This window comes from Eimeria acervulina, genomic scaffold, assembly GCF_000499425.1.
Source record: "Eimeria acervulina Houghton genomic scaffold, Eah_scaff59, whole genome shotgun sequence".
In the NCBI taxonomy this organism is placed as follows: domain Eukaryota; phylum Apicomplexa; class Conoidasida; order Eucoccidiorida; family Eimeriidae; genus Eimeria; species Eimeria acervulina.
The window spans coordinates 44,635-58,385 of NW_013549707.1; the positions used below are offsets into that span (position 1 = coordinate 44,635).

General features: G+C 55.9%; 2 protein-coding genes across 2 annotated transcripts; both read left to right on the forward strand.

Moving 5' to 3' along the window:
- Window positions 1–2: 2 nt before the first annotated feature.
- EAH_00011150 (hypothetical protein, conserved) lies at window positions 3–3,645 on the forward strand (the record flags this gene model as incomplete). Its single annotated transcript, XM_013394959.1, has 3 exons — window positions 3–236; window positions 478–3,279; window positions 3,508–3,645. The coding sequence occupies 3 exons, from the start codon at window positions 3–5 to the stop codon at window positions 3,643–3,645; spliced, it is 3,174 nt and encodes a 1,057-aa protein (XP_013250413.1).
- A 2,364-nt stretch (window positions 3,646–6,009) lies between these two features.
- On the forward strand, window positions 6,010–13,490 carry EAH_00011160 (FAD-depdendent monooxygenase, putative; the record flags this gene model as incomplete). Its single annotated transcript, XM_013394960.1, has 9 exons — window positions 6,010–6,408; window positions 6,762–7,064; window positions 7,414–7,753; window positions 7,976–8,949; window positions 10,012–10,111; window positions 11,102–11,219; window positions 11,390–11,477; window positions 11,940–12,108; window positions 12,394–13,490. 9 exons carry the CDS (start codon window positions 6,010–6,012, stop codon window positions 13,488–13,490), a joined length of 3,588 nt encoding a protein of 1,195 aa, XP_013250414.1.
- Window positions 13,491–13,751: the final 261 nt, after the last annotated feature.

Consider the following 13,751-nt stretch of genomic DNA (forward strand, 5'->3'; position numbering starts at 1 on the left):
TCATGCCGCACAGCCCACTGGGGGCCCTAGGGGCCCCCGCAGCCGACGGCTGTGGAAGACCCCCGGGCGCGGCAGCTGTGAGTGCAAAGCTGTGTGCTGATCTGAAGGGGGGGCCCGCAGAAGCAGCAGCTGCTGCCGCAACATCACCAGCAGCAGCAGAAACATCAGCAGCAACAGCCATTTTGTGGGAGGAAGAGCTTAGCAGCGACCAGGGCCTTTGTCTGCTAGACCTGCAGGTACGATACTTTAGATATATGCTGTTACTAGCTCTGCTGCTGCTTCTGCTGCTTCCTGTGCTGCTGATGCTGCTGCTTCCTGTGATGGTGCTGCTGTTGCTCCCCCTGCTTCTGCTGCAGTCAGCGTCCGTGCGCATGCGCTACTAAACGCCTTGGTAAATAGAGGAGATGGCAGCAGAAGGGGTCATCTGCTTGTTGCTGCTCTGTTGCTACTGCTGCGGCTCTTGCTGCTGCTGTGCAGGGTGAGGCCCTTATGGCCGTTCAAGCGTCTCCGGGTGCAGCAGCAAAGTTGGTGCCGCTTCAGGCCTCTGTGGATGGAGAAGGAGAGAAACAGCAGCAGCAGGAGCAGCAGAAGCAGGAGGGTGATGGCTGCGAGCTTTGGGGGCTAGTGCGTTGGCCGTCTGCTGCTGCTGCTGCTGCTGGCAACAGCGGCAGCTGCTGTTTGCATGTGGGGGGAGACAGCCTCGAAGGAAAGGTTAGCCCCTTTGCTTCTGCTGCAGGTTCGGGGCCTCTGGCTGTGCTGCGACGCGTGTGGCGGCCGTTGCTGCTGGATCTCGCGGGGTGTACGTACACCTCAGCAGCAGCAGCAGAAACACAAGCTTGGGAGCTTCAAGGTACTGTTGAAAAGACTCTGTCCTTCTGTGGCCCTCCAGTGCTGAATCCTTTTAAGGAAGTCTTTGCTGCGCAAGCAGCAGGCGAGGTACCGCAGCAGCAGCAGCATGGGACAGCAGCAACACCAGGTCCTGTTGCTGCTGCTGCTGTTTCCACGGCCGAGGCAGCAGCTCCTGATGCACCCGACAGCGACGCAGTCTGGCTCATTGCGGCTTCCCCTCTGCTGCAGCAAATGCAGGGGTCGTGGCAGCTGCTGCAGCTGAACGGTGCGCTGCGCGAGGAGCTGCAGCAGCAGCATCAACAGCAGCGGCTGCTGCTAGTGAAGGGGCGGCCTGCTGTACTTCCTCCCCCTCCAACTGCTGCGCAAATGCGCGAAGAGAGCGAAGCTGTTGTCTGCTGCCGCAGCTGCACTTTCAAGCTCTCTCAGAACACCATAGACGGAGAGGTGCTGGTATGCTACAGAAGTGCTGCAGCAGCACCTGCAGCAGCAACTGCAGCATCCGCTCCAGCAACAGACCACCAGGTCATGCTTCTGGACGATGACAGCAGCAACGCCAGCAACAACGGCAGCAACAGCAACAGCAGCAGCAGCAACGGCACCAGCAGCAGCAGCAGGGAAGGCAGCCAAGGGGTTGCAATTATGGGTGTGTGCAGGTCGGTGCTGCAGCTCGAAAAGTCGCGCGGCCGCCTGCAGCAGGTGCAGCAGCTGCTGCAGCTGCCGCTGCAGCAGCTGCTGTCTGTACACCCGGACGCAGTGCCAGCAGCGGCTGTTGCTGCAGGCCGCACGGTGCTGCCTTCTACTTTGCTGCTACAGCAGGTGCAGGCTTCACCAGTGGAGATTGCAGCACTTCTCTTGGGTGACGCTGGCCTCTCGTTTGAAGCCACCGCATCAGCAGCAACAGCAGCAGCAGCAGCAGGAGCATCCTCTGCTCAGCAGGCATCGTCTGAGGCAGCGGCAAATCTGCAACAGCAGCATCTGTCTGAGCTGCTGCAGCAGCTACCGCCTCTGTGGGGTGAGCTGCCTTCTCCCTCTTCTGGAGTTGTTCTCTTCGATCCCGATATTGGTGGGTACTTCGTTGTCTCTGCTGCTGTGCTGCGCAAGTGGGTGCTGCGCATAGCTGACTGTCTGGCCCTGGGCAGCAACAGCAGCAGCAGCAGCAGCAGCGAATGGTTTAGCGTTGGCTGGGCGTTGGATGCCATCGAAGAGTGCGTGCAACAGCACGGCCTTGTCGTGCCGGGGCTGCGTATACACCCCAGTAGAGCAGCAGCAGCAGGGGGCAGTGCAGCAGACAGCGAGCAGTCTCCTCGGCTATCCGCTGGTTTGCTGCTGCAGCTGCTGCGGCATTTCTGTGATGTGCGCATTCCCCAGCTGTGCTGCAGCAGCCACCCGACCGCCTTGGGAGACAGCTGCCCCCCTCTCGGGACAGAAACAGGTGCTGCAGCAGCAGCAACAGCAGCAGCAGCAGCAGCAGGTGGAGAAGGGGACCTGGTAGATGTGATGAGCGCTCTAGAAGGGGTGCTAAAGGACTCCGAAGCAGCAAAGAAGGCGAAGGTGGCAGTAAGCCTGCTGAAGCTGCATGCGCTGCTAGCAGCAGAGACTGCAGCAGATGTGGGGCTGCTGCTGCAGCTGCAGTTCGGCATTTTATTCCCTCTTTCTGCTGCAGTTGCTGCAGCAGATATCAAGAAGTTCTGCATCGCCTTGGGGAGAAAGTGGCAGCAGCTGCCTCTAAAAATCGTGCAGTGGGGGGAGAGGCATCTGGAGGCCCGCGTAGCAGCGCTGAGGGTTGCTGCTACTGCTGTTGTTGCTGCTGCTCAAAGCCAACAGCAGCAGCAGGAGCAGCAGCTGCAGCAAGAGAAGGCGGTGCATGAGTTGTTGCTGGCAGCAGCAGACCACATCCCTTTGCTCTCTCTGTGGTTTTGCAGACAGCAGCTGCAGCAGAAGCCGGGCCCGCTGCTCTCTGCTGCTGAGCTGCTGCGCTGCTGCTGCTATGGCTTCCCTGACCTTCGTACGGATTTCAAGCACCAGCAGTCTCCTCCCAGGTGTCTCCTCTACCCTACGCGTACACCAGATGGGATTGCTGCTGGCCAGGAGGCAGCAGAAGCAGCTGCGCGCCTGTGGCTTGCTGCGGCAACCGCAGCAACTGCTGCACCAGGCCTTGCCTACAGCAGCAGCAGCAGCAGTAGCAGTGAGTTCGTTGCTCTTTTACCTGATGCAGGGGAGAGACGGGCCTTCTTGCAGGGCATGCTGCTGTCTCCTTTGAGGGGTCAGTTCGCTGCTGTCGAGGGACAGCTGCTGCTGCTGCCTGCTGCAGCGCTGCCGGAGACTCCTAGAGAGCGCCTTGTTGCTGCTTTTGCTATCAAGTCTGTGTGGAGGGAAGAAGAGCTGCAGCTGCTGCTGCGCCCTTGCCGCTTCAGCAGCGGAAACAACCAGGTGCGTTGCTCTCTAGTAACTGCAGCAACACCAGCAGGTGCTGCAGCTGCTGCTGTTGCTGCTGCCGTTGCACCAGCAGCTGCTGCTGCTTCCATTACTGCTGCCACAATAACGATTTCGTTTCGTGGGTTTATGCTTTCGCTGTCTCTATTCATCTGTGCGTGGCCTTTGCTGCTGATGCTGAAGTTGCTGCTGCTGCTGCTGCTGTTGCTGCTGCTGCTGGTTCAGGACTTAGCAGTGAAGTTGGGGGCCCCCCCTGCCATCTATTGCTTCGTCTTCCAGACGGAGTTATCAGCAGCAACGAAGGAGCAGGTTACCTCCTTCAAATCTAGAAACGTCCCCCTACCCTACTGGGAGCTAGGCTAGGCTGATGCTGCGCACCGTAGCAGCAGCAGCAGCAGCAGCAGCAGCAGCAGCAACAGCAGCAGGCAGGGACGCTGACTTGTTTCCCCGCTTGCTGCATGCGCTCCTGCAGTTGAAGAGACAGAGAACAGGTCGACGTCCTTCCCCTTCTTGGCTGCCCAGCTACGTAGCCAGCTAGCTGGCTAGCTAGCTAACTAGCTTGCTGGCTAGCTAGCTAACTGGATAGCTAGCTGGATGCAGTGTGGAGTGGCTAGCGAGTCCGCTAGCCACCTCGGCGCGCATCGCCTGAACTGCAGCTGATAGCCAAGTTGTTGAGGTTTCGATGTAAGGCGGAGAGCCCCTGGTAGAGCAGCTAGCTAGCCATAGCTAGCTATGCGGGCTGCTGCCACTGCACCTATGCGCTGCAGCAGCAATGAGCGGCACTCTAGGACCGATTCTCAGCTAGCTAGCCAGAAGACTCACAGCTAGCCAGCTAGCTAGCTGGGGGTTAGTTATACAGCTAGCTAGCTCTAGGGCTAACTGCGCAGCTATCTAGCTGAGAGACTCTATGAAGGAGGCTAGCTAGAGAGAAGCACTGAGGCATAGCTAGCTGTGTCGCCAGCATGGGGGGCAGCTAGCAATGTCTCCAAGGACGGGGCTGTTCCGGTGCATGCATACTCGCGTGAATGCTGCAGCGGAGCAGCAGCAACAGCAGCAGAAGCAGCTGAGGCCGCACAGGAGTTATTAACAGCAGCTGCTGCTGCTGTAGTTAGCTAGCTGTAGCTAGATAGTAACAGTCTGTACTGCCGCTCAGCCCCAGGACTGAACATCGCAGGAAGGATGAACGTGTCTTCTTGGTGCTGAAGTTGCTGCGGCAGTTGCTGCGGTTGCTGCTGCTGCAGCTGCAGCACCACACAAGTCGGGTGAGGTGGCCCCATTTTCGCTGAATTACAGCTGATATTTCGTCCAGACAGCAGCAGCAGCAGCAGCAGCAGCAGGCTGTTCTTGAGGAGATAACCTCGGGGAGAGATCCGCCGCAGGTCTCGCGTCCTTGCTGCTGATCTGCTGCAACAGCTGCTGCTGTTCCTTCTGCTGTTGCTGTTGCCGCTGCTGCTGCTGCTGCCGACAAACCAATGCCCCCACCCGTGCGGCTGCCCCCCCCTAACCAGCGGTCTGGTGTAGCTTTGCAGCCTTAGCAGCAGCAGAGGCTTTCTGGTGTATGCCGACGGTTTTTATGTTTAATTACTGTTGCTGCAGCATCTAAAGATATTTTTTCATAAAGTCGTCAACAAATAATGGGGAAATAGCCATATTTCGCGCAACCGATGTTCTGTGCTGCTGCTGCTGCTGCTGCTGCTGCAGCGAGGCGAGGCCTTCTGCGTTTGTGTGTCTGCCAGCAACGACTTCTAGACTGCACATGGCTTTTTGTTTTCTTTAAAGGAGGTTTTTAAAGGAAGAATAAATATATACTTCAGCAGCACCGCTGAAGGTCGTTTGCAGCAGGCCTATCCCTTTGCAGCAACAGCTGCAGCAGCAGCAGCAGCAGCAGCCGCAGCAGCAGCAGCAGCAGCAGGATTTGCGCGTTCTTCCGGCAAGTCGGCGTTAGCGCAGTCCCCTGTAGCACTTCAAACTGCAGCAGCAGGAAACTAAATGAAGCAGCAGAAGCAGCAAAAACAGTAGGAGATCAGCAGCAAATTACTCTTCTGGTGTACAGACCTCGAGGCCGAGCCCCCGAGCCATCCAAAAGGAGACCCGCAACAGCAAGCTGCAGCAGCAACAGAAGCAGCAGCAAAAGCAACAGCCATAAGAGCTGCAGACAAATCACTGCAACTGCATGCGCTTCAAGGGCTCATGAGGTACACACGCAGCAGCGCCCAGACCACCTGCAGCAGCAGCAGCAGCAGCAACAGCAGCAGCAGCAGCATCGACAGCAACAGCTGCACTTAGGTAGCTGCAGATCCAGAGCAAGCTTCAGCAGCAGCCCAGTAGACGCTGCTGCTGCTGCTGCTGCAGTGGTCAACTGCAGTCTGTCTTACGAGGCCCAGGAAACCGCAAGTGCAGCAGCAGCAGCAGCAACAACAGCAACAGCAACAGCAGCAGCAAAAGTAGACGCAGCAGACATCGCAACAACAGAAGGCGCGGCAGCGGTATTAACAGCAACGGCAGCAACAGCAGCAGCAGCAGCAACAGCAGGTTCGTAACCGCGACACATTGCTGGCTGCGCGGGTCGCCACAGCAGCAGCTGCTTCTAGGTGGCATAGGAAGCAGCAGCACTAGCAGCAGCAGCAGCAACAACAGAAGCAACAGCAGCAATAGCAGCAGCAGCAGCAGTACTTGCAGCAGCAACAAATACACCACCAGCTGCATTGAAGGGGAGCAACAACGAAAATGAGCAGCACGAGCTCCTCCTTCAGTTTGCCTCATGATGCAGCAGACAAACACAGGACGCATCGGCAGCAGCCCAACCACCACTTGCAGCAGCAGCATCAGCAGCAGCAGCAGCAACAGAAGCAGAAGCATGGAGGCGCGCCTCACGTATCGATCCCTCCCCTAGTGCGGGGTGGCTCTTCCTGCAGCAGCAGCAGCAGCAGCTGCTGCCGGCGCTGCAGCTGCACCTTGCCTGCTTACACAGACGTGGTGATAGTGGGTGCGGGCCCAGCAGGTCTAACGCTTGCTCTGTCTCTGGCGCTGCAGAGGGTCTCCTTTGTGCTGCTAGATGCCTCCCCTCAGCCTCAAAACGAAAGCCGTGCTTTAGCTGTGCATGCGAGGACTTTAGAAATACTTGAGGTGTGTTCTTGCTGCTGCTGCTGTTGTTGCTGTTGTTGTTGCCGCTGTTTCTGCTGCCGCCGTTGCTGCTGCTGCCGCTGCTGTTCCTGCTGCTGATATTGGTTCTGTTGATGCTTTTGTTGTTGCTGCTGTTGCTGTTTGCTGTTGCTGCTGCTGTTACTACCGTTGCTGCTGTTGTAGGACGGGGTGTGCTGCTGAACGGGTAGCTGTCTTTTTCTTGTTGTGTCGTCGCTCTTTGTACGGTGATGCTAGCTAGCTAGCTATCTAGCCGCAGCAACAGCCGGTGCTACAGCAGCAGCAGCAACAGCAGCAGCAGCAGCAGGTTTGTTGCATTGCTTGGTGTTTGTGCTTAGGACTTGGGCGTGGCTTGCAGCTTCTTGACGCTGGGCCTGCGCTGTCAGTCGTTAGAGCTGTGGCTGAGCGGCAAGAAGAGTTTATGTGTCCCCTTTAGAGACACGGAGACAGCAGCAGCACCAAGGAGACTCCCCCCGCTGAAGGCGCTTCTCTCCCTTGCTAGCAGCATAGCAGCAGCTGCAGATACACCTGAACTGCATGCAGCCTGCAGCAGCTCCACCCCCTTTCCCTTCTCTCTCATTTTGCCTCAATCCACCACTTGCCAGATCCTCGAACGCAGACTCAACCAACTCGGACACAAGGTCTGCTGCTGCTGCTGCTGCTGTTGCTGCTGCTGCTGCTGCTGCTGTTGTTGTGGCTGGTGGTGGTATAGGTACTGCTGCTGCTGCTGTTGCTCGTGCTGCTGCTTCTTTTGGCTGCTGCTCCTCCTCCACCTGCGGTTGATGCAGTGCTAATCCTGCTGTTGGTGCTGCTACTGTTGGTACTGCTGCTGCTTCAACTGCTGCTGCTGCAAGTGCTGTGGCTGCTGGTGTTCTGTTTTGGGTGTTGCGTGCTGCTGCTGCTGCTGCTGCTGCTGCTGGGCAGCAGCTGTTGGTGTGGTGTTTTCATGGGTGTCTCTTTTCTTGTCTGTCTCCTTTTGCTGCTCTTCAGGTACACCGCCCGGTTGCCGTCTGGGAGGTGCAGGGATTTGAAGTAGACGAGCCGAGCTCCTTCCCTGTGCAGCGGCAGCAGCAACAGCGACGGCAGCAGCAGCAAAGACAGCAGCAACAGCGGCAGCTCAATGGAGGGGGAGTTGATTCACAAGGAGACTCAGACAGCAGCTCCTTCAGGTCTCCTCACGAAGCCGCAGACGACGAAGAGGATGCAGCAGATACCGAGAAGCAGCAGCAGCAGCAGCAGCAGCAGGTGCCGCAGCAGCAGCAGATGCCGCAGCAGCAAGAAAGATTTCTTCCTACTTTTGCATCACCGGGGCAGGCCAATGCCCAGGAGGGTGTGCCAAACATGTTCGGCTTTCCGGTGTCTGTACACTTCGGTCGTTATAAGCCTCGAGGGTCATCTACGGCTTCAACATCTTGCTGCTGCTGCTGCACTTCTCATTCCCCCCCTTCCTCATCTTCATCAGCATCAGCAGCAGCAGCAGCAGCAGCAGATGGGCCCTGTGTGCAGTTCGGTACAATTTGCTGCCGCTATGTTGTGGGGTGCGATGGGGCAGGCTCAGCTGTACGCAAAGCCGGGGGGATTGCTGTTGAAGAAAGAGGAGACGCTTGCTCTTTTATTGTAGCAGATCTGCAGCTGTCTCCTTCTTTGTCTGCTACCAGCAGCAGCACTGTCTCTCCAGCCTCCTCTCCTGTCTTATCCAGCAACACCCCTCCACAAACACCACACAGGGATCGTCAGCACAAGCATCAACCCTCAAGCCTCTTAGCAGGCGCTGCTGCAGCCCAGCGCTCCTTAGCCCTCGCGGCTCAACAGCAGCAGCAGCAACAGCAGCAGCAGCAGCAGCAGCGGGAGGAGCAGGAGCAGCGGCGGGAGCAGCAAGTCGAGGAGCGCCTGCTGCAACTGCCTTCCTGGCAGTTTCCGCAGCAGCAGCAGCAACAGGGGGAGGCGACAAGCTGCGAGCTGCTGAGCTGCGGAGGCTTAGAGAGCGCTACTGAAGGGCTGCTGTGGGGTGAGGGGCTTATGTATGGATTGGGAAGGAGGCTGCATGCAGCTGCTGCTGCAGCATTTGAGCCGAGAGAGACAGAAAGAGCGAGGTTGATGGCTTCAGGTAGACAAACAGCAGCAGGAGATGCTGTTGAGATACACCTCACACCCAAGGGGTTTGCCGCGTGCATTCCTATGCTCGGCACTGCGTCTGCAGCAGATGTAGCACTCGCAGCTGCAGCGGGAAGCCGCAGGAGCAGCAGCAGCAGCAGCGGCAGCCTGCGTCAGCAGCATATGCTGCAGAGGCGCAGCACCAGACCCGCAGATGCAGCAGCATTCCGCTGGAGAGTCGTGACGGAAAGGCTTCCGTCTGCTGCTGCTGCTGCTGCAGCTGCCACCCGCCCTGTAGAGTACACCAGTGCTGCTGCTGCTGCAGCAACCGCTGCTGCCGCTGCAGAGGACAGCGACCGACCTGCCAACTCCGCAAGGAGACAGGAGACGCAGGCGGAGACACAAGCCGAGCTGCTGCAGCAAGTTGAACGGGTACGCAACAGCAGCAGCAGCAGTTGCCTGGACCCTAAACCCATCAAGCTTGTTTCTCTTTAGGCATTCACCCCGTCAACAGTAGCAGTGTTGGGGTGTATCTCCTGCTGCTCCTGCTGCAGCAGCTGATATCGCTCTGCTGCTGCAGTCGTGACAGCACCTGCTAGTGCTTCTCTCGCGAATTGCTGTTGCTGCAGTGCTGACCGCTGCTGTTGCTTTTGCTGCTGCTTCTGTTGCCGCTGCAATTGGCAACTACTGCTACTGAAGATACCGTTGCTGGTGCTGCTGCAGCAAGCTGTTGCATCAGTAGCTGCTGCAGCAGTAGCTACTGCTACTGCAGCAGCTTGCTGCTGCAGCAGCAGCAGCAGCAGCTTGTGGCGTTGGTGATGGGTATCTGTTTGTTGTGTGTGTGTGTGTTGCGTTTGCTGTTTGTTGCATGCATGCGTTTGTTGTTAGATATTTGTGGGGTGTCGCGTGACTGAGGTGTATTGGGCTTCAGTGTATAAGGCAAGGACCCGTGTAGCTTGTGCTTTTAAGAGAAGACGCCTGCTGCTGCTTGGAGATGCTGCACATTCTCACCCTTCTATACTTGGACAAGGAATGAACTTAGGGATGCAGGTTAGTTGGAGACAGAGAGGAGACACTTGAAGGAATTGTCTCTGTCTCCTTTTTGCTTTTTATTTTATCGATCTTTTGCTGTATTGCGGTGTCTTACTGCTTCTTTTTATGCATTTTGTGTTTCTTTGTCTTGTTTGCTTTTTTGTGTTTTGTTCTCCTTTGTTTTCTCTTTATTGTCTTACTTTTTTATTTGTAGTTCAATTGAATTTTCTTTCTTGTCTTTTCTTGTTTTAATGTTATTTTGTTGTTGCATTCATTTGCGTGGAGTTTGTTATTATTACTTGCTGTTATTTCTCTGTCTCTTTAGTATTCGTGTGTCTCCTTCTGTGGGGCCGTGTCTTCGGCTGCCTACTGCTGCCGCTGCTGGTGCTGTCTTGCTACTGCTGCTGCTGTTCTGCAACTGCTGCTGCTGCCTCTGGTTTGCTGCTGCTGCTGCTGCAACAGAATGCCTATAACTTGGGGTGGAAGCTGGCCCGCGTGCTGAAGCAGGGGGCCTCCCCGCAGTTGCTGGATTCGTATGCAGCTGAGGCGAGAGAAGCAGCAGGTGAGCAGCAGCAGCGGCTGCAGGAGCAGCAGCTGCAGCTGCAGCAGCAGCAGTAGCAGCACACCCTTCGATTGGAGAGACACCCGACGCATGAAGACAGTTGCAGAGGGACAGATAGGAGACAGCAAATAAGCACAGAAGAGACAGGAGACAAATGCAGCAAAGGAAAAAAACTAGAAACAGCTCTGCATCATAGATTGAGGCATGTAGCACCTGTTGCTGCTATTGCTGCACTTGGTGCTGCTGCAGCTCTAGCAGATGCCTTCTCAACAAGGGCGACTGAACGCCGTTTTGTGCTTCTGCTGCTTCTGCTGCTGCTTCTGCTTCTGCTGCTCCTCCTCCTGCCGCTTCTGTTCCTGTTGCTGCTCCTGCTGCTGCTGCTGCTGCTGCTGCTGCTGCTGCTGTGCGCAGAGCAAGTTTTAGGGATAGCGGATCGTCTCTTTCATTCAATCCTCTCTACCAACACCTCAGGAGGTATAGAATACTTTCTCTATTTGTTGTTTTCCCCTTCTTTTCTTCATTTGTTTCGTTTCATGTTTCTTCTTTTGTCTCCTTTTGTCTTCTTCTGTTGTCTCCTCTTGTCTTCTTCTGTTGTCTCTTCTCCTGTCTTTCCATGTGTCTCCTTTCTTGCCTTTTCTTTTGTCTCTTGTTATTTGTGTCTCTTCTTTTGTCTCTTCTTTTGTTTCTTCGCCTGTCTCTGCTCTCCGTCTCTTCTAGTGTCTCTTCTCGCCTCTCCTTTTATCTCTTTTCCTTGTGTCTCTTGTTTCTGCATATTGTCTCCCTTACGCATTTGTTAATTATGTGCATTAATCTGTTTATTTCTTTCACCTCTTTATATTTTTTGTCGTCTCTTCTTCTAAAGGCCTCAACCAACGCCCAGCTGTATATCCTTTCACCTTCAGTTTCTCTTTCCAGGTGTACAGGCAGCTCCTTTCACGTATCTTTCCGTTGCTGTTGCTGCTGTTCCTGTTGCTGCTGCTGCTGCTGCAGGCCTTGTATCGCGTTTGCTGCTGCGGATGGGGGCTGCTGTGGCCTCGCATTTGCCCAGCGCTGCACGGAGTTTCGGGCAGACACTTCTTATGACGCAGATCTCTTACATGCAACCTAGGTAAGGAGCTGCTGCTGCATGCTGTTATTGCTGCTGCTGTTGCTGTTGCTGTTGATGGGGCTTCTACCGCTGCTGCTGCTGCTGTTACAGTTGCCGTTGCTGCTTTTGCACTTGCTGCTGCTGCTGCAGCTGCTGCTAGAACTGCTGCTTTGTGTTTCGTTGCTCTGCAGCATCGCGCTGGGTAATGCAGACGACTCCTTCATCTCAGGCCTCCGCCCAGGCTGCAGGGCCCCTGACTGTCTTGTCAAAGTGGCGCGAGTGCGGTTGCTGCTGCTGCTGTTGCTGCTGCTGCTGCTGCTGTTGCTATTAGCTGCTGTGGACGCATCTGCTGCTTTGCTGCTGCACCTTTGGCTTCGTGAAGGCAGCACTCCCCCAGGCGCATCTTTGCAGCACTTGCTGCTACTGTCGCGTGGCTTCTGCTGCTTTTTGTGCTGCCGCTGCTGCTGCTGCTAGTGCTGCTGCCATTGCTGCTGCTTCATCTGAAGCGGCTCTGCCTCGTGCTTATTATGTATAGATGTATATGTATGCATACATATATATATATATATACACTTTTGTTTATTTTGTCTTTATTTTGTCTTTATTTTGTCTTTTTTCTTTTTTTGTGTTTATGCTGTCTATTCGTTTCATTCTACTGCAGATGTCTTTGTCTCCTTTATTTGTTTGTTGTGAGAGGAAGATATCGAGTGTCTCCTTTTGTGGTGTCTCCTTTCTCTGCAGCTTCCTCGCTCTTTGCCTGCTGAAGCAGCAGCAGACCCTGTCGTTGGTTATCTATTTGAGCTGCTGGGCAGAGGCCGCCATTTGCTGCTGCTGCACATCATGCTGTTGCCGCCGGGGACGCGGAAGCAAAATATATTTGGCTGCGAGATTGCTGGAGCACCCCTTGTTTGTCAGTCAATAGACTCCTTCCTTCTTCTGCTGCTGCTGCTGCTGCTGTTGACGGTGTTGCTGCGGCTGCTGTTGTTGGTGTCGGTGTTGCTGCTGCTGCTGCTATCGATGTTGCTGTGGCTGCTGCTGTTGCTGCTGTGTTTATTCTGATATCGCGTTCTGTGTGTCTCCTCGTGGGTGTATCTTTGTGAGTCTACGAGCTACCGTTTTCATTACTTCTGCTGCTGCTCCTGCTGCTTCTGCTGCTGCTGCTTCTGGTTTGGGTGTATCTGCTGTTGCGCTGCAGCTAGATACAACACGGAAGCAGTTAGTACTTTGGCTCGTCTCTGCCAACTGGCTATATTAGCTGCAGCAAAGGGGCTTCTTCTTAAAGAAGGGGAGAATACGCTGGAGGCCTCTTCAGACCCTTCAGCAGCAGCAGCAGCAGGAGCAGCAGCAGGAGCAGCAGCCCCAAGTCTGCGGGCTCCGTTTTCGGCTGCAGACTTCGCCGACGCGCCGCAAAGCCTCGACGCGATTGCTGCTGCTGCTCCTCGCAGCAGCAGCAGCAGCAGCAGCATCAGCAGCGGCGGCAGCAGCGGCAGCGAGTCGGAAGAAGAAGACAACGATATTGTAGGGGGCTCGATGTATAGGCAGGCACCTCAAGGTCTTAAAGATGGCTCCCTACGGGGCCTCGAGACCCCTGCTGCAGCAGCAGCAGCAGCAGCAGCAGAATCAGAAGGAACTGCTGCAGCAGTTGGTGGCCGCGTGCTGCGGCGTCACACACTATATCACCCCCGGCGCGCTGCGCCTGCTGCAGGCTCATCCTCATCGTCAGCAGCAGCAGCAGCAGCAGCAGCAGCACTGGAGCGGCAGCTCTGGGCTTCTGACCTGCGGGTTGTTTGGTGCTTCCATGGGCCCCCCGCAGCTGTACATACAACAGCAACATCAACAAGCATCACATCAGAGATTATTCGAGGCAATTCGCGCTGTCTTCCTGCTGCTAGAAGTCGCTCCTTCCTCCTCTCCCCCCAGCAGCAGCAGCAGCAGCAGCAGCAGCAGCAGGGGCCTTTAGTTGCTAGGGCAGAGAGCGTGAAGGGAGAGATAGAGGAGTGCCATTTAGTGGAGCGTCCTTTGCTGCAGCTGCTGCCTAGTGCTTTGCTGCAGCAGCTGCAGCAGGCTAGCAGCAGCAGCAGCAGGGGAGCAGGGGGCTTCGTGCTGCTGGACTTCCTCAATGACCTCGGCAGCAAATTCGGGTTGTCTCTTGCTGCACCGCATGCATCAGATGGGGCTGAAGCCAGCTGCGGCTTTTCTCTTATAAGGCCTGACGGCTATCTAGCGCATTGCGGGAGAATAGGAGACACCAAAGCAGCAAGGGGACTGTTAGACTACCTCATCAGATTCTAAGCGGCAGCGCTTCTGCTTCTGCTGCTGCTGGTGCTGCTGCTGCGCGGCTGGCAGAAGCTGCCGCTACTGCTGCAGCAAGCAGCACCAGCTAGTGACACGGCAGCGCTTTGTGCTGTGCTGCAGCCGCAGCACCCCCAACAGCAGCAGCTAGTGCTGTACTGCAGTAGCAGCTGCTGCTGCAGCAGCAGCAGAAGTAGCACAGCAGCACAGCAACAGCTAGTGCTGCTGCAGCAGGTTGATATTTCGGACCTCGCTGGAACC